At 35.4% G+C, this 18,949-nt stretch overlaps 1 protein-coding gene across 1 annotated transcript in view; it reads left to right on the top strand.

Annotated features, from left to right (window-relative positions):
* The window catches only part of MYO3B (myosin IIIB), a 601,952-nt gene that overhangs the window by 309,249 nt on the left and 273,754 nt on the right, over positions 1 to 18,949 (top strand). Inside the window, exons 22-23 of the mRNA XM_051990668.1 lie at positions 5,275 to 5,354; positions 17,060 to 17,137. Coding sequence (XP_051846628.1) covers positions 5,275 to 5,354; positions 17,060 to 17,137 — 158 coding nt within the window. The remainder of the gene's footprint in view (positions 1 to 5,274; positions 5,355 to 17,059; positions 17,138 to 18,949) is intronic.

The following is an 18,949-nucleotide window of genomic DNA, read 5'->3' as shown; positions in this document are numbered from 1 at the left end:
ATTACATGTTTTAAACTTTTAACATTTTTTTTTGATATTTTGAGTTCTCCTCTAATTCTCCCCTCTTCTTGAAAAGGCAAGCAACATGATATTGATTATACATATGAAGCTGCAAAACATTTTCATATTAGCCATGTTGCAAAAGACAGAGACAGAGAGAAAGAGAGAGAGGTGAGAGAGAGACACACACACAGAAAGAGAGAGAGAGAGACAGAGAAAAAGAGTGAGAGAGAAAGAGAGACAGAGACAGAGACAGAGCGATAGAGACAGAAACAGAGAAAGAGAGACAGACACAGACACAGACACAGAGAGAGAGAGAGAGAGAGAGAGAGACAAAGAGACAGAGAGAGACAGAGACAGAGAGAGAGAGAGACAAAGAGACAGAGAGAGACAGAGAAGAGAGAGAGAGAGAGAGAGAGAGAGAGAGAGAGAGGAGTTTAAAAAGTATGCTTCAATCTACACTCATAGTTCATCAGTTCTCTGAAGGTGGATGGCATTTTTCATCACGGGTCCTTTGGAATTGTCTTGGATCATTGTCTGGATCAGAGTAGTTATGTCTTTCACATCCTTATAAGATTGTGCATAAAATGTTCTTCAAATAGAAGTTTACCTTTGATACTTTACCTGGGTGGATTAATACATTAATTAAGTTAATTAAGGGTTGGCAAAATAGTCTAGGATTAGTTTGTTGGAATAATGGAAATTTTGATGGAAGGGGCTGCTTAATATCAATATAATAGGTCAAAATGGGGAGATGTGGAGTGGAAGAGTACAGAAGTAGAGTAGCAACATTGAGGACACTGAACATCTGGATCAAGAATAAAGAATAGAAAAGGGGTTACAGAAAAGGGGCATCCAGAGACTGATTTTTATCCACATCATGTCTTTTGTGCCTAGAGTAATGTTGAGCCAGAACTGTTACCTGACTCAGGATGCTTACAGGCAATTAGTCTTATTGAATAAAAGGTTATCCCACCTTCATGCTTTTCCTGGAAGAACACATGGGCTCCAGCATTCTCTGACAACGCTGTCTAATGGCTTTTCTTTCCTTCTGCACACCTTGAATTTGCTTGGATGGACCTTGATGTTATCCCTAAACATTCCCTGGGTTTTGTTAAACATATGTCAGTTCACGTGCCTGTCATTAATTTCTGGATAGGGTATGGACAGTAAGCTAAGTTTTAATACCCAGGTCTATCTTTATCTGGATCTTTCTGGAGATAATGTGTGCAATTATGACAATGAAAATCTTAGGTTTTACAAATTTATGCTCTTCATAAAAGAAAGAAAAAATATTTTTTTTGATTGGTGGTGGCAGGGGAGCTTAATGCAATAAAGGGCTCTGAGTGAAAATAAAAGCGAGAGAGCTGGGAGCAAGCTGACTCACTGTTTACAGAACAGAGAAAAGAAACTTTATTACCTCCTGTGAAACATCCTGGTTTTTAAATGGAAGGCTGTTTGCAGGACCGAGGATCTGTTTGTTAGTTTTAATGACTTAGGGAGCAAGGAGTGGGGAGTTACTGTTCTTTTAAAAAGTAATGTTTTGAGACCATCGGATCACAAATCTTTACAGCTCTGATTTATATTCTGCCTGGGAAAATTCAATGGAAATATTTGTTTCAGTTTTGCTGAAGCAGGAATTCTACAGGTAGCACCAAGAATGTCAAAGGCAACATAAATTAAAAGCAGTTAGGGATATAAGTGGAAAGGGAGGTGGGCCAGATGTAGCCAGAGAGATAACAGTGGTCAACCTGTGTCAACTGTTGGTAGAATGGTTCCCAATTGAAGTTGAGTTCTCCCTTAGCATAATGGATAGATCCCCTACAATGAATTTATTGAAGGGCATAGACAAGAGTTTCTGTGGATCAGAAAGCAAGGAAAACAATCTGCAGTTTTGAAGAAGTACCCACATCCATGAAATTACAGATCCTTTGAGAGGAGGTAAAAGTCATGTTTAAGGCTTCAGTAAGGCTTTAACCTTCCCCAAAGGAAAAGAAAGGAAAAACTGTTTGTTCTAAAAAAGTGGAATGTTTATAAATCCCCTCCCCCTGTTAAACGAGGCTGAAAAAGATTGTCCTTTGTCATTTCCCACCCCTTCTTACTCTTCTCCTTCTCTCTATACTTCTCTATATAAAACTACTACTCCTCCCATTGAAATGAATTCCTCACATTCTTAACTTGGCACTGGAGAGTGGACCACGTTTAAGCCCTCAGTTACAATTGTAATCACCTTCTCCCAGCTATTAACATTCATTTTGTAGTCTTAGGTAAACTTCCTTTGTGTTGTAAGAGAAATTGAAGACTGCAGGGCAGATTTTAACACCATCTAACCCTGTCACATGGGATAAATGTAAAAGAGTTGCCATATTTTGAAGTTATTTTAAATTGACTTAATGGACCAAATATAAAACAGATTCATTTTGGAAGGCTAAGAATATGATGGTTTGATAAGAGCAAACTGTAGCATATTGCTTTTGAAAATGTAATATATGGTTCTTCCTACACAGCTTAAAGAGAAAAAAAAAAAACTCTTCCCCCCAAACCACACTATAATAGCCATAATGTAATTAAGTGTGAAATTAGAACATTCTAGGCAATACAAATATCCCAACAACTACAAGTAAGTAGACTGCTTGAAAGATTGAATGGGAGAAGAGAGAGAAGGATGAGATGATCGATTTTGTTTTTTAAATTAATTAGAAGTTACTTAATAATAATCATTACATAATTTTAAAAGTACATTGAAAATTGTGTTTTACACCTCAATTGCAAAATTTAAAGCTGATGATTTAGAAATCATTTAATCCAGGGGTTCTTGACCTTCTTTTTGTGTCTAATACCACTTTGACATGGGGACCCCTTAAGTCTAGGGAAGCAGATGGATCCAATCTCAGAATGATTTTAGATGTACAAAATAAAATACATAGCTTTTCAAAGAAAACCATAAGTTAATGAAGATTATGAGATATTTTTCCCCATCCAAGTTCCCATACCTTTTGCGCATTCATGGACTCCAGATGAAGAACCCTAGATTCTGGTGACCCAGGGGGTTCTTAATATATATAAACTTAATTATTAAAAATACATTTTCTTAACTACATTTCAAAATAATTGTTTTCCTTTGTAATCCTACATTTTATTTTATACCTTTAGAAGCTTTTTTTTTTTCTGAGAAGGATTCATAGCCATGATGCAGAAAAAGGTTAAGAACTCTAATCTGATCCCTTCACTTCATCTATTCTCATTCCCCTTTCAGGAAACCAAGGCACAGAGAGGTTAATTGATTTTCCCATGATTACACAGGGAGTAGGGAACAAAGCCACCAAAATCCAACACTCTTTTTCTTCCAACTCTGGAGTAGACATTTCAAGTATTGTTCCTAGTTCAAAGATGAAGAAACTGGAATTTCAAAAGATCTTACCTAAAGTTAAGTGGCAGAGGCAGGATTCAGATTGAGGTTTGAGCTACCTCTCCTAATTCTTTGAATTTTTTTAGAGTATAAAATAGCTTCATAATAGTGTTAGTTCATTATTATTTTTCTCTTAAATTTTGTATTTTTACATTTTACTAATTTATTTTACATTTATATGTTTCATTCTATATTATTTTTTGTGACTAAAAGACTTTAAAAGGGAGAAATTTCCTCCTCCCTTTTATAGCCTAAATTTTTCTTTTCAATAATATAGTAACAAATCACCTTCTAATCAGAAACTTATTCTAAAATCCTAAAAACCTGCAGGGGGCAGTAAAGACAGGCTGAGATGTACATTTGACTTCTGAAATAGGACTCAGGATCTTGCTCCAGTCCTTTCTGTTAAAGGGGGATTGGTACAGAAATTGTTAGTGGTAGTTTCTTGAAAATAGATGGAAATCCTCTGAAGCAAGAAATCACCCCCGCTTAAAATGTGCCAGCTGAGATTGTCTCAGACTGTTTCTTCCTTTTCTCATTAATTTGGAAACACAAAAATTGCCAGGGGTTCTTTGCAGTTAGAATGCAGCTTCTCTTTCGACTCGGGTCCCTTATAGGATATAAATTCTTTTAAATGCTTTTTGACTTCTGTTTTCTTTCCTGTGCATTCTTTAGTGGTTACCATTAAGGGAGACTCAGAAGGGTATTTTGGAGCAATGAACCATCTCTAAACGGAAATCGCCAGATAGAGTGTTGATGCTAACAGGCTGCTTAACATTTAAAAGAAGTGCGAACACTTTATTTACATTTAAATTAAAATGGAAACTTATTTATGTGTTATGTTTCTGAAAGGTGTGGGGTGCTTCTGCTGGGGCCTATTGTTTATTCATTCTGTAAATCCTTTGAAATGTGTTAAAATGCTTCCCCCTCATTATAAAAAAAAAAAAAAAAAAAAAAAAAAAAACCCTGCCACCCCTGGATTAGGACTTTGATGTCACCAATCCTGCTTCAAAGGGTTCTTTCAGTGCTATTAATCACAGTTTAGCCTCTGAAGACACAGCCAGAGAAAACATTTGGACATCTTGTGCTAGACTTGCTAAAACTTTGAAATCTTCAGTGTCTCGCACATGCAAAATTCACAGCAGTGCCTTTCAGTGACAACTTTATTTTAAAACTATTGTCTTGAGCAACCTTTATTTTCCTGAACAACTGCATGATGTGGCATCCCTTAGATGGAGTTTACAAACCAAAAGATATACTTCAGGTCAGTCACTGCAGAGGGCAGGGATTTCCTAAGAGGCTGGTAAATCTTGTAAGAGGGTCTCCTTGCACACTGGAGAGGTAAAAGCCACGAGGATTAGGGAGATCTGGGAGTTAAAAGTTCAAAGGGGAGATTGTCTTATCATTTTTTCTCAACTTTCATTAGCTTTTGGGCCAAGGATACCCTTTGGAGCACAGCTTAGAATTGAGGGATTTCATGGTATTAACTCTCTTCCTACTCTTTTTTGAGAGGTTGGGGGTTTGGTACAAAATGGAGGAGGTCACAGAAAAGTAATCACACTTGCTGTGGGAAGTTTGTCCCTTTATAAGAACTATGAAATGCTATACTGTATCTCTTTTCGATGTCCCTGTTCTGTCAACAACCTGTGAGCAGTGATAATTTTTCATGCTCACCCCTCGTTGCCACAATTATATTTTGTTCTCTCTCCATCCTTGTGCACTTGTCTCTTACAATGGACAAGCACTGCTAATGAACCTCTATCTGTGTCCTCATTTTATTTTCCAGTAATGGAGTCCAATGGTCTTTCCTAAACGAGATATTCTCTGCTTTTCATTCAACTCACGTTCTTTGTCTTTCTCAATAGGTAACTTGGCTCAGACAAGAGCAAGAGTGACAGCAGCATCTAGATCTTTGCCTCCTCAACTCAGTGCTGGGAGAGTCAAGGTTAGTAATAATCAATCCCTCAGCTATCCCACCCAAAGAACCCAAGATAAAGGGAGCTTCAGATGCATCAGGTTCATTGAATTCATCTTCAAGCCAAATGTCGTACATGATTCTTGAGAGAAGAGAGGATCGTAATATAGGGAGCCTGGTGAAGAAGAGGTGTGAAAACATTCAAAGAATGTCAAGGAATTCATTTGTGAAATGTGAGTTGTCTGTCACAGTTAGAGTAGTCTTGCTGTCTGGAAGGAAGAGTCACTTCCAGATAAATAATAATTACTCTTTCCTAAGTGTTTAGTGCCCATCTGTGAGAAGATGAAAGTATTTCCCCTTGAGTTAGGAAAGTGATGTTCCCAACCAAAAGAGACATCTATAAAAGAGAGTTAACAGTAGACACTTTTCCTGGAATGGAAGCCAAACTTTATTGAAAATATTCCTGCCCAATCTAAGGGCATCTTGTTCTTCACATATTATTTCTGTAACATATCATTATCAGCATATTGATAAAATGGCAATGACTTGCAGTGTATTTTAGCTTAAGAAGGAAATCAATTGAAAGACCTTAATTAGAATATTGGAGAATATAGAATTAATTATTTTAATAATGGCAAGTTTCTTCTCTCAGGCTTAATAGTCTCTTTCTGATGTATACATTCTTCTTATATTGTATGGATTTGGATTGTTTGACCTCCATGGTCTCTAAAGAATCAGAATAACCTAAAAGTCAATGGAGAAAAGTCAATGGTGATAGATAAGAATGCACCATATTTCCAATGATGAGCTTTGGTAAACTCAGAGAAGGAGAAATCATGGAGATAGACCAGAAGATATGAACAGTGAAGTGAAAATTCAATAGTTTTTCTTACCATGGCTAAACAAAAAGAGAAAGAAAAATCAATCCTCTTTTCATCTGTCCCTCTATGTCCACCCCAGGTAACACAGGATAAAGTGGAGCAGAAATACATTGGAAATCATTGACAAAAATGGATTTTCATATGTCATGTCATAGAGAGGTCACAAGTAAAACAGAAGGACTTTTTTTTAAAAAAACAGAGCTTAGATAATTTAGGGAAACAGTAAAGTAGAGAAGGTCAATCTTGGAGTCAGGAAGACTTGAGGTCAAGTTCTGCTTTTCACATGTACTGAGAGTAAGCCATTTAAGGTTTTTGTCTCAGACTGCTAATTAGAGGCAGTGGGTGGGAGACTTCATACTGATGATATTACATATCTGGACTTTCCCCATGTCCCTCCCCAAAAGATAACTTGATAATAGTAAAAATCCTTGAGGAAAGATTTTATCAAACAGTTAATGAATGTTTTGACATTTGAGGCTATAAAATATTTATCTTTTATTTGGACTAGGAAATCCCAATAAGAAGGATAGAAAAGCCTAAATCCTTTTTGAGACCTTCTATGTGTGACTTTTCTCCTTGGGCAAGTTTATTCATTTATTTCATTTGTTTGTTTGTTTGCTTGTTTGTTTATTTAGGAGGCAGCTAGGATTAAGTGACTTGCCCAGAGTCATACAACTAGTAAGTGTCTTGAGGTCAAATTTAAACTCAGATGCTCCATATTCCGGGACTAGTGCTATATTCAAATGCTACCCAGCTAACCCAAGGGCAAATTTATTTTTCAGTCAAGAAAACTTTTAAATAATTTCATGCTTTCAGGAATTGGCCAAAATGCATAGAAGAAGCATTCGTAGTTCCAAAATGACCCACCAGCCTTTCTGTAACATTTAGAATTACAAATGAACATAGAAATTTAATACAACTTTCTCATGTTACAGATGAGGAAACCAGGGATATTAAGTGATTTGCTTAATGTCACCCATGTAATAAATGGCAATCAAGATTCTCTGGTTTTTTGACTCTGCATCCAGTATTCTTCCAACTAACATTCCCTTTCTCTTTTTTCTGAAACTAGAGAAGTGAAATCCACATATGGTGCTAACAGACCAAGCAAGGAGGCTTGTTTACTTGCCAGCATCTGTATCTGTATAATACAATTTCTGAAGGCCCAACTGACCAATTTTCAGGCTAATAAGTCAGGCCTGTAAGTGTATCTGACATACTTTGTTTCCTGGGCAAAAATCATGTTTGTTCAGTTCCAAACTGAGTGGAACTTTAATCTCAATTTAAGGATAGAATGGAAGAACTGGGAGGGATCTTAGAGGTCATTTAGTTTAAACCCCTAAATTTATGGCTAAGGAAACTAAGGTCCACCAAGATTAAGTGATTTGCTCAGTACCACACATAAGCAGGACAAGAATTCACCTCTCTTCATTCCAAGCCTAAGGCTCTTTCCTTTATTCTCTGCTGCCTTAGGGTTGGAAACTGGCTTAACTCAATGTTTTAGTTTTCTAAACTTCCTGGCACTGGATATTTGGAAATTATAACTGTCCCAATTTGGATTGTGATAATTGAGTTACAGAGTGGGTGACCCTCACAGGACATTTAAAGGCAAAATCTGAATGGTCACTTTCAGGATAAGTTAATAAAAGAAATGCTTTTTTTATGGAATGTGTTGGACTAGAAAGTCTTTGGGATCCCTTCCAACTCTTAAAATTCAGGTTTCAAAGAAAATAATATCTCTGTAAATTCATGGGGCTGAGGAGATATCACAGTTTTATTTCATGAATTCCAGTTTTCCAGTTGATTAAATCAGAGACCTCTATTCTACCTCACAATAAAACTTTCTTTTTCATATATATATATATATATATGTATATATATATATATAATTTCAATATGTATTTCTCAATTACATGTAAAAAATATTTTTTAATTTTGAGTTCCAAATTTTTTCTCCTCCCAAACTCCTCCCACCCCTCATGAAAGCAAGCAATATGAAGTCATGTAAAACATGTTTCCATATTAGCCATGTTGCAAAAGGAAAACACATGCAAAAAAGGAAAAAACAATATAAAATGTAAAAATTGTATGCTTTAATTTGCACTCAAGAGTATAGCAATTCTTTTTCTTGAGATGAATATCATTTTTCATAATGGGTCCTTTGGAATGGTTTTGGGTCATTGACTTGGTCAAAGAAGCTAAATCTTTCATAGTTATTTATCCTTAAAATAATTCTCCTATACAATATTCTCCTACTTCAGCTCACATCATATTTCATTAGTTCATATATGTCTTGCCAGATTTTTCTGAAACCATTCTGCTCATCATTTCTTATAGCACAATAGCATTCCATCACAATCATATATCACAACTTGTTCCTTAGTTGATGAGCATCCCCTCAATTTCCAATTCTTTAACACCACAAAATAGAGCTGCTATAATTTTTTTTGTACAAATTTTCAAAAAACTCTGGATTACAGACCTAGTGTTGGTATTGTTGGGTCAAAGGGTGTATAAAGTCTTGTAGGCCTTTGAACATAGTTTCAAATTGTTCTCTAAAATGGTGAGGGTAGTTCTTCACAACTCTGCCAACTATCCATTCACAAGAAAACTTTTATGATTATTGAGTGAGCTTTGTCCTATTTTTTCTCCATTAACCTAACGTGAATATAAAATCCTTTAGAAAATCTTTGAGAGAAAGATAATGGAATATTATGACTAGTATTCCTTCATAAAACAATCAGAAACAGAAGAGGAAAAAATAAGTTTAAAATTTGAAAAAAAAAAAACCCTAAGTTATTACAAGGAATTTTAAGGATGAAATTGGAAGGAAAATAATAAACAGATAAAAATGGAAAAGCTCTACCAGAATTTTTAAATAACAAAGTATTTTCCCTATTGAGGACCAAGGAGCCACCCACTTAGAGTTCTACAAGTGTTGCCAGAAGAAGTGAAAATGAAACTGAAGATAAAAATAGGAAAAGTAATTGTAATAGACCAGGTAGACAAGGAAGAGATCAGAGATGGAAGCAATACAATTTTGAGAGCCCTGCAAGATCAATTCTCAAGATACATGATAAAGATAAGGATGCCAAAGGTGTGGAAATATATTGAATTTTATTATTATTCCTTCCCAGGACAATTGAATTGATAATTTATGAAATGGGGCAGGCACAACTAGTTCTATGGGTAGGTGTTAGGAAAACTCATGATGGCAACAGGAAGTGGGGCTGCAATCATACTTCAATAAAGCATGGAGGGTATGAAGACAAACAGCAAAAGGGATACAGAGGTAAATGCTAAAGGAATAGTATGGGGTAAAGAAAGACAAGCAGTATGGGGAAGGGGAATGACAGAGAATATGACACACATAATCATGGATTATAATTAGGAACACTAGGCAGCATGGACCCATTATGGAGATGAAAGAATGCTTAAAAGTAGAAGTTTGAGGTATCATTTTTATAGAAATTTGGGAAGAAACAATAATTCTTATTTATGCCATCTTGAAATTAATTCATTAACATATCCAAATTATGTCAAAGTTGTCAGTAAAACTTCAAAATTAAGATATCTACTTCTCAATATTTTCAACACCTTTTGGTGTTCTGCTGGTCTTACTGCAGAGGTCTGAGACTTGTCTGAGATTTACATATCATAGGACTAAAGGCTTTTGACAGCAGCGCTTAAATGGCTTCTACTGATTTAGCACATGTTACTAGGATGTGAATTTTGGTTAATATATGATACAATTTGTAAATTATGCTCCTTTGATCATTGGGATGATTTGTATGTGATTTCCAGGTCCTCCTTTGCAATCTTATTTCCTGCGATTGCGCTTTTATGTTGGCTATTTAAAAACTTATTTATTATGCTGTATAGAAAGGGGTAAGGGGGATCAGAGGGACCAAAACAAGATATAATTTTAACACTTTTAAAACAGCAACTGAGAGAATATAAATAACTACTAAATAATGTGCCTAACTTCTCATCAATACATTTTATGAAAATAATCTATGTGTGTATTAATGGCTTCCCTGATGAGGACATTAGGAAGGGACCAGGCAGTCATTTGCAAATGATATTCCACAATAGACCATCTTTTTACTATAGCACATTCAATGAAAATATGTTGAGAATATGTGGTACTACTATGTTTACTTTTCATTGATTACAATTTTTTTGATTCATTAAAGCAAATATCTACCAAGATATCCATGTATATATCAAAATTAAGACAAAATACTTTGAAAACTATCACAGTAGAATTAATTTTATTTGATGACTTTAAGATCATTAATATTGAGTGAAGTATTAAAAACAAGAGATATGCTCACCCAACCTATTTGCCACTGCAATGAAAGAGATCCAACACAGATTAGAAATTAAAGAGAGATTCTCAGTTGATTTTCCTGTATGCATATAACACTGTGCTAATTGCACTAAGCCTAAGAACATTGATGAACTTTCTAAATAAAATTCATAATCACGTAAAAGATTTTAGTCTAACTATCCACAAAGGAAAACAAAATAAGTAGATGGATGAAGAATGCTTATAATCTGTAATAGGGCTTCTTAAACTTTTTCTACTTGCAATCCCTTTTTGCCTAAGAAATTTTTATACGATCTTTCTGAAACATTTCTATGACCTTCCATTTTACAGGTATATAAAATAATTATGTAAATCAAGCATTTATTGATAATATTATATATGTATATATGTATATATATATATATCATTGATCATATCATATAATTTTACAACCCCCACATTATTATTGTACCCTCTATGGGGCCACAATCCACAATTTAAAAAGCTGAGATCTTAAAAAATCAGTATTACTCAGAGTATAGTCCAAGGAGACTTCTCAAGACCTTGTGAGGAAGTCTTTAAGGCCAAAATTGTTTTCATAAAAATATTGAGAAATTATTTGGCTATTAAAATATTATTCCCTTTTCCAACTATATATCTATGTGAAATTGGATTCTCTTTATATTCTTCAAACTCAACAATATATTGCAACACACTGAGTGCAGAAGTAGATATGAGAATCCAGATGTTTTCTATTATGCCAGATATCAAAAAAATTTGAAAAAATACACAAAATAATTCTACTGCCTCAATTTTTTATTTTGGAAAATAGTTATTTCTCACAAAAATATGTTATTTATGTAAACATATAGTATCCTTATTTGGTATAGACAGGGTATTTCATCAACACAGATAATTTCAAGTTAATGTGAATCACCAATGTAAAATCTTATAGAGCTGACAAAGACACCAAGTTCCATGATTTGTTCATAGGTACGTGATTACCATGTTTCAGAGGTGAAATTTGAGGATCTGTTCCTGATTCTATTCATCAATCTACAATATAAAAGATATGAATATTAGTGGGCAAGAAAATTGATGTCTTTATATCATTTCTTTTGATGTACAGTGGGATAAAATTATTGGAAAGCAGGTGCAGAACCTTAGTACTGTGAATTTAGGGATATCTCTCCAGAAATTTGACTTTGGAAGTCAAAGAACTAGAGTCTATAGAATTGTGTTGACCTGCCTCTCTTTAAGTTAGGGACCTGATATCCTTAAGAATCTGATATCCTTAAGATATTGATTAGCCCGTGGTATCACAAAAATAGAAATGGAAGGGATGATAAATTGGTGATTTTATATATAATGAAATTGAGGCCAAAAGATATCAAACTGTCTTGCCTGAAGTCTCACAGAAAATGTCAGATAATCCTTTGTCTGGAATTCTGCCTTGAAAGTGAATTGTTTGGATTGGTCTTTTGGTGTTTTAAGGACCACTTTCATTATGGAGGAAACTGACCTTCAAGGTTGTCAATCATATTGTTTCGAATTCATTGGGAATCTTCTGAAGATGTCACGGCAGAAAAGAATTATGGGAAACAAGTTAGAAGCAGAATCACAGAATTTCAATCTGTCTCTAAATACTTATAATTGTGCTTACTGTGTATCAGGTACTATGCTAAACATTGGGCATTCAAAGAAGCAAAAGACAGTTCTTTCCTTCAAGGACTTACAATCTAATAGGAAGGTCACTTAGAGAAGTCCTCTAGGGACAGCTAGATGGTGCAGTGGATAGAGCACCACTCCCGAAGTTAGAAGGACCTGAGTTCAAATATGACCTCAGACACTTAACACTTCCTAGCTGTGTGACCCTGGGCAAGTCAGTTAACTCCAATCACCTCAGCAAAAAATAAAATAAAATAAAGAAGTTCTTTAGTTTAAATTGTGCCTGAATAAGCTTCTACTCCATGATATAACAGAAATTAAGCATTCAGCCACTGCTGGGATATCTCTAGAGGAGAGATTGGTGGGGGCTCCTTAGATTTCTTTACCTCAAAATGAAATTTGGTTATTTGAAACATCTGCCTCTCTGAAGTTTTCATATAAATTGCTCCTAACTGTCCTCTAGAGTATAGTCAAAGAAGTCTAATCCTTTTTCCTCCAAGCAACTCTTCAAATATTTGAAGGCAATGATCACACCACTCCTACATCTTCTATTCTCCAGGCTAAACAGTTTCTTCAATCGAGGCTCATTATAGCATGCTCTCAGGGTCTTCTCTAGTCTGTTCACTCTTCTTTTTTCTAGCTAAACCTTCTTAAAATGTGGCATGTGAAACTAGACACAATAATTATGGGCTGATCATAATAGAAAACAAGATTATAATCCCATTATTTCTCGCTAATATGCCTCTCTTAATGATGCCTGAGATAGCTTTTACTTTGTTGGCTACTATGATTCACTAACACATAGAACTTGTAGTCCATTAAAACCCTCAGATCTTTTTCACAATTTCAGTAATTCTATATTAATATGAATACTTCCTTAAATGAGGTGCTGATTTAAATTCATAAAAATAATAGACAATATTACTTTAATTTAATTTAAGTTCTGCAAAATACTTTACCTATATTCATTTGATCTTCAGAACAAGCCTTGTTCTATTATCATCACATTTTTAGATGAGTAAATTGAGGGAAAGAGAGGTTAAATGAGTTGCCCAGGAATATACAGCTAGGGAACAGTGGAGACAGAATGTGAACTCAAGTTTTTCGAATTCCAAGTCCTGCATTGTAGGTACTTTTCTACCTGCGAACTCATCTCTACTTTTACAGAATCATAGAATCAAATTTTTAATCAAATTACCTAAAACTAATTCACCTACAGCCTATGCATAGAATCCTTCCTTAGTCATTTAATTGAATGACTGGAGGGGGCCATGAAATGAGTATCTCTTGTAAACTGCTGAACAGAAGCCTAAACATCTCCCTATTACAGGCATTCCTCTGGAGTAAGGCCTTATTTCTACCCTAAGCTAGATCAAAATGAAAAAGTTTGATTGAGTCAATCCATCAGCATGCACTAGAACATTAGCAGGGATGAATTAATCAGATAACTGGATATCACCTAGCCCAGAGTAGTATTCTTAAGAAAATGAATCTAAGCTAGTAAATTTGATTGTCAGAAATAAGGAACTATGAGGATCTCAGAAGCCTCCTTAGCTTAATAAACAGAGATTCCACAAGGCAATCTCAAACCGTAAGTCACCCTATTTAAGTAAGATCCTCAGTAAGAGCCTGGCCTGCTGGGAATTTGAATATCAGATAGACATTTCTCTAGCAGTGTCCTCTCCTCTCCTCCACTCCCAGCATAAATCAGCACCAGGTCTCCAGGTTCTTGCGCCTTCCTCCCTCCCTCTTCTCATTGTCTAGTCCTCTTCTACCTGGATGAGAACTCTATTTAAACAAACAAACAAAAAACATCATCATACTTTGCTGGTTTTGGTGCCCTTTTCCATCAGGACCCCAGTGGATCTGACATGTTTCCACTGTCCCCAACTGCCCAACTTTAGTGTATCACCCCTCAATAAATACTTTTATTTTTCCCTATCATATGTGCTCTAGGCTTCCTCATACTGAACTTTGGTGTCCTGGATCTTCCCAAACCTGTAATAAAAGAAAAAGTAAGGGAGCAACTAGGTGGCAATGGATAGACCACCAACCCTGAAGTCAGTAGGATCTGAGAACTTAAGATTTACTTAATAGACACTTAACACTGCCTAGCTATGTAACCCTAGGCAAGTCACTTAACCCCCAATTGCTTCAGCAACAAACAAACAAACAAAAAACAATAATTTAGAAGTGAGAGGCTTAGATCAAGACTGAGTTCCCTGGCAATATCTTCTAAATAGACCTCAGGATCTTTTCCCAAAAACCTTTTGAGCTGGCCCCGTCCAGAATAATATCTCTGAGCTTTCAGAGTGCTGGGATTCTGTCTGTTCAAATAGAGATACTGTGGAGGTGAGGAGAAATGGGTACACAGAGAGAAACCTTTGGTGTTGACTCAATCAGTAACCTGCTTGTGGAAAGAATTTGATGTTATGGCTAGATGAAGATTGTCTACTTTTGTGTCATTCCTTTATCTGTGTCTTTTCCCTCTTACCCCATTGACAAAGTCAAACAAAACTAATGCTTCAGCTGTATATGAATACAACCAAAGCCTTAATTGGCCATTAGGCAACAGGCTACTTATGAGAAATGTTAGGGAAAGTTTCTGTGGATTGTTGCATCTGAGAATATCTCAACACTATTCCAAAATAGCATCCTAGGACTTAGACTTGGAAAAGGTTTTCAAAATGATGGTCTAGTCCAATTCCTTCATTTTATAGGCCCTTACCATGGAATTAGATGTCTTTGAAAGGAAAAAAATGCAATTTGTATTAGTATGTCAGCTAGCAATATACCTAGAGGGCATACTAAGATTTTTTTCAAACCTGATTTGGAGTAAAAGTAGGCTTTTCTTCAAATCAATATGGTAAGTCCTCTGTGTAATTATTTACTTTTCCCATGTAACTTTTGAAATTTTGTTTCTGTTTTGATTCCCAATACTATATATAAAATCTTCTTAAATTGGGTCACAACCCCATATGGCATCATGTAACTGAATATAGTTTTTGCAAAAATATGATATAGTATCATTAAATTTTTGGTTGGTGTATATATTTTATATACCTCTATACCTGGGGCCATGTAAAAATTTCTCTGGCAAGAAGGATCACAAAGAGAAACAGTTTAAGAAGCCTTGCTATTTATAAACTGATTTTTTTTTTTTTTATCTGATGTCATTTAAGCTTTACTTTTCTTCTTTGGCTCTTGCATGCAGTCTCCTAAATACCTTCTCAAGGTAAGATTTGTATCTTAATTTGAATTGAGAAAGGTTGGGGGAAAAAACTCACCTCATCTCAAGTTGTTGTCCATAGTGTGGTCCATTGAGTGTATCACATGTGCGGACAATGGCAATGTTTATTTCAAGTTCATAGTTCATGCTAATGCCACCTGTTCAAAGCAGATGGTAAACTGTCACAGACTAAGTTAATGCTAAGATGCTTTGTGAAAACAAAGTTGCTTCTTATATTTCTTGGGTTTGAAGTTGGGATTGTTTTATTTGTCTGAGTTGCAATTAGCAACACAATCTGCTTGCAATTGATAGCTATAATTATTTTCATTCACAATTTCCTCTTTCAGAAGAAAGCTCCTGGGCAACTGTGGGTAGGAGGAAAATTAGGAGGACTCATTTTTAGTCTACTCATGACCCTTGAGAGATTTTATTCTCCATTTTCAGATTGGAGAGAGCATTTCTAAAATGCAAGTTAGCCATTAGAGAGGTGTGATAATTACAGAAGGAGATTGATCATTTTCCCAGAATCCTCTAGGTCTGCACATTGTGCTTTTTTCCCCTGTGGACAGAGAAAGGAATAGCAGAATTCTTCTGTGCCTGGAAATCTTTCCTTATGATTTAACATCATGGTATGCTCTGATTAGTGATATTTTAAATCTTCATGTTTTACTAGACATCTCAGTGATTGGAACACGGGAAAATATGTTGTGAACTCAGAAATTATTTTACATTTGAAAACACTTAACAGAAGTGAGGACAGCACAATAAATGAATAAATGAAAAGGAATTTGTTAAGCATTTACTATGTGCTTAACACACACAGTGCTAAACACTAAAGATACCAAGACAAATGAGTGAGATAATCCCTGTGCATAAGGAGTTTCCAGTACTTTTAGGAGAAGACTACATATAAAAGGGATCTAGAGGTCAAAAGTGGGAGAGGGGAGAATATGGGAGTACAAATGTAGCCACATGATTCTGTTGTTCATCCTTTGTTCTAGACGAAAAACCATGACATCAGGAGAGTGAGGGCTGTGCAAAAGTTACCTGCCTCACTTTCTTGTCCAGAGTCATCTGAGTTCATAGCAAGATACAGATCAGGACAACCAGAAATGGCCCTGACACAGTGGGAGACCTTGGTCTTTTTAAGCTAAGGACTTTCCCAGGTCTTAGTTTAAAACAAAACTGAGGCAATTGTCCATTCAGTGATTAAGGATAGGTAAGAAATGAAGTAAAGAATGGCCTCTTTTACCTAATCAAAAAGCAACAACAACAAAAAAAAAAATAACAAAAGCCAATCAATCTGGGATTTTCCAAACTATGAAGTTGATCCTTGGGGATAGCCTGAAAATATATAGTGACTCAGGGAACTTGTCAAGATAAAGTCAAATCTCATAACCAAGAGAAGAAATGTGTAGGCCAGTGGTAATAGCAGACCAGAAGGCAGACAGCATGGCTTGGGGAAGATTGAGATATAATATCAGTACAACTGTTTGCTCTGTTTCCTCCATAACCGTACCTACTAGGATACCAATGACAGAGACCACTCCAATGGCTGACTGCGAAGCCTTTCAGTTCTAGAGAAACTCATACATTCATCCAGTGTCTATTTTCTCATTACTTTCTTCTGGTCCTGTGTTTCTAGGTGGATACTCTAGAAGTGATGCGGCATCCAGAAGAAACTACTAACATGAAGAGACAAACTGTAGCTTCTTACTTTCGGGTATGATGCCTTCCATAATTATAATGATGAAAATGAGCCCTTGATTTATGTTTTATTAGGCATTTCAGAACACAGAAAAATAATATAGTTAACTCAGAAATTATTTTACATTTGAAAGCACTTAACAGAAGTGAGGACAGTATAATAAATGAGTGAATGAAAATGTATTTATTAAGCATTTACTATGTGCTAGACATAGTGCTAAACACTAGAGAAACCAAAACAAGTGAGTGAGACAATCCTTGTGCATAAGGAGTTTCTAGTACTTTTAGGAGAAGACTACACATAAAAGGGATCTAGAGGTCAAAAGTGGGAGAAGGGAAAACGTTAGGGGGAGAGGTACAAATGCAGCAGTGTTTATGTAGATATATGTTTCTACATAGTGCTAAATACTGTTATATAGAATGTGTCTAAATATGCCAAGAATCGAGCTACCTTTGACTATGAGGCTGCTAAACAGCCATTTCTCTTATATCCTAAGTTATGCAAAGTGAGTGACAAAGTTAATATAATTTCTAAATGTGTCTAAATTATAAACATAGCTCAATTTAAGCCTTGAGAAAATATGATTCAAGATTAGATTTATCCTCCCAGATTGGGCTGGTACATTTTAAGATCCTACTAGGCACTAACCAATTCTTCCTAAGGCTTGCCATAGTTCCTGAATTTTCAGATTTGGGCCAAAATGTTTGGCCAAAACTCTTCTCCCAAAGATCCCTATTGAAAGCATATGTGTTGCATGAAAGGTATAACTCATTAATATTTATTAACATATTAGCACAGAGTAGATTATGAAATTAGCTGTTATGTTAACTTCCAGATAGATATTGAGGCAATGATATTTAGAAAAGGACTTTTTATTGGGAGGTGGGATCAGGGAAGAGAATAAGAGCACTGAGTATTACCTGAGAAGGAAGATTTAGGTATAGTGTCATACTAAGTGGTCAGATGTGAGTAACCTAGCTTAGATGACAGTGAATGTTTTAAGGAAAAGGATGAAGAAGACACAGAAGATAAACTTGACTTTTTGTCTACGCCTGGCCTAGTTCTCAGAATTTTTATTCAGAAAGAGTTTGTAAGAGTATTTTTACAATCATTTATCCCAATCATAAACTTGTAACTTAGGTAGAAGGTAAATGTTACTTTGTAAATGATATGGAGGAGGAGAGGAAGATGGAGATACAAGCTTATGACTTCATCTGTGAAGGGAACTCAAGTATGAAACTTCTCTCTATAACAAATCTATCCATCCATGTCCATATACATAGATATAAATACAAATAATCTATAACATGCTTTCAGAGAGTTGCATGGGGTTCTGAGAAATTAAGTGATGTCCCCATTGTGGCACAGCTAATATGTGTCAGAGAGAGGCAAGGCTTAAATCTAGGAATTCTTGTCTCGGAGGCTGGTTCTTTATTCCTTATTTTGTGGTGCCTTTTATAAAGATAAAGATATAAAAAAAATGAAATTGAGTTTCTTACCCAAAATCAAAGGAGTAGAATTTTTGGTTTCTAATCTAATAATCTAGTCATAAGCAAGGAATGAATGAATGAAAAAGCATTTACCAAGTTCTTACTAATACTGTGTTAAAGAAGAAAGTAAGGTCCTGTGTTCTAATAAGAAAAGACACCATACTGGATGATTTCCAAAAGACCTAGTCCAGTTTTAAGGTACTTAGGTATTCCCAGATCATTGTAGTTAGGCTCTTTAAGTTAGTTGATTCAATTAGGCTGGACTATCTAACCCCTATGTTCTCAAACAAGTACATTAATAGTCTTTTATTCTCTCAAGACCCCTGATGGAGACTTT

Source organism: Antechinus flavipes, chromosome 3 (genome assembly GCF_016432865.1).
Source record: "Antechinus flavipes isolate AdamAnt ecotype Samford, QLD, Australia chromosome 3, AdamAnt_v2, whole genome shotgun sequence".
NCBI lineage: Eukaryota > Metazoa > Chordata > Mammalia > Dasyuromorphia > Dasyuridae > Antechinus > Antechinus flavipes.
The sequence above is the reverse complement of the archived record's forward strand: the minus strand, read 5'-3'. Positions and strand labels throughout refer to the sequence as shown.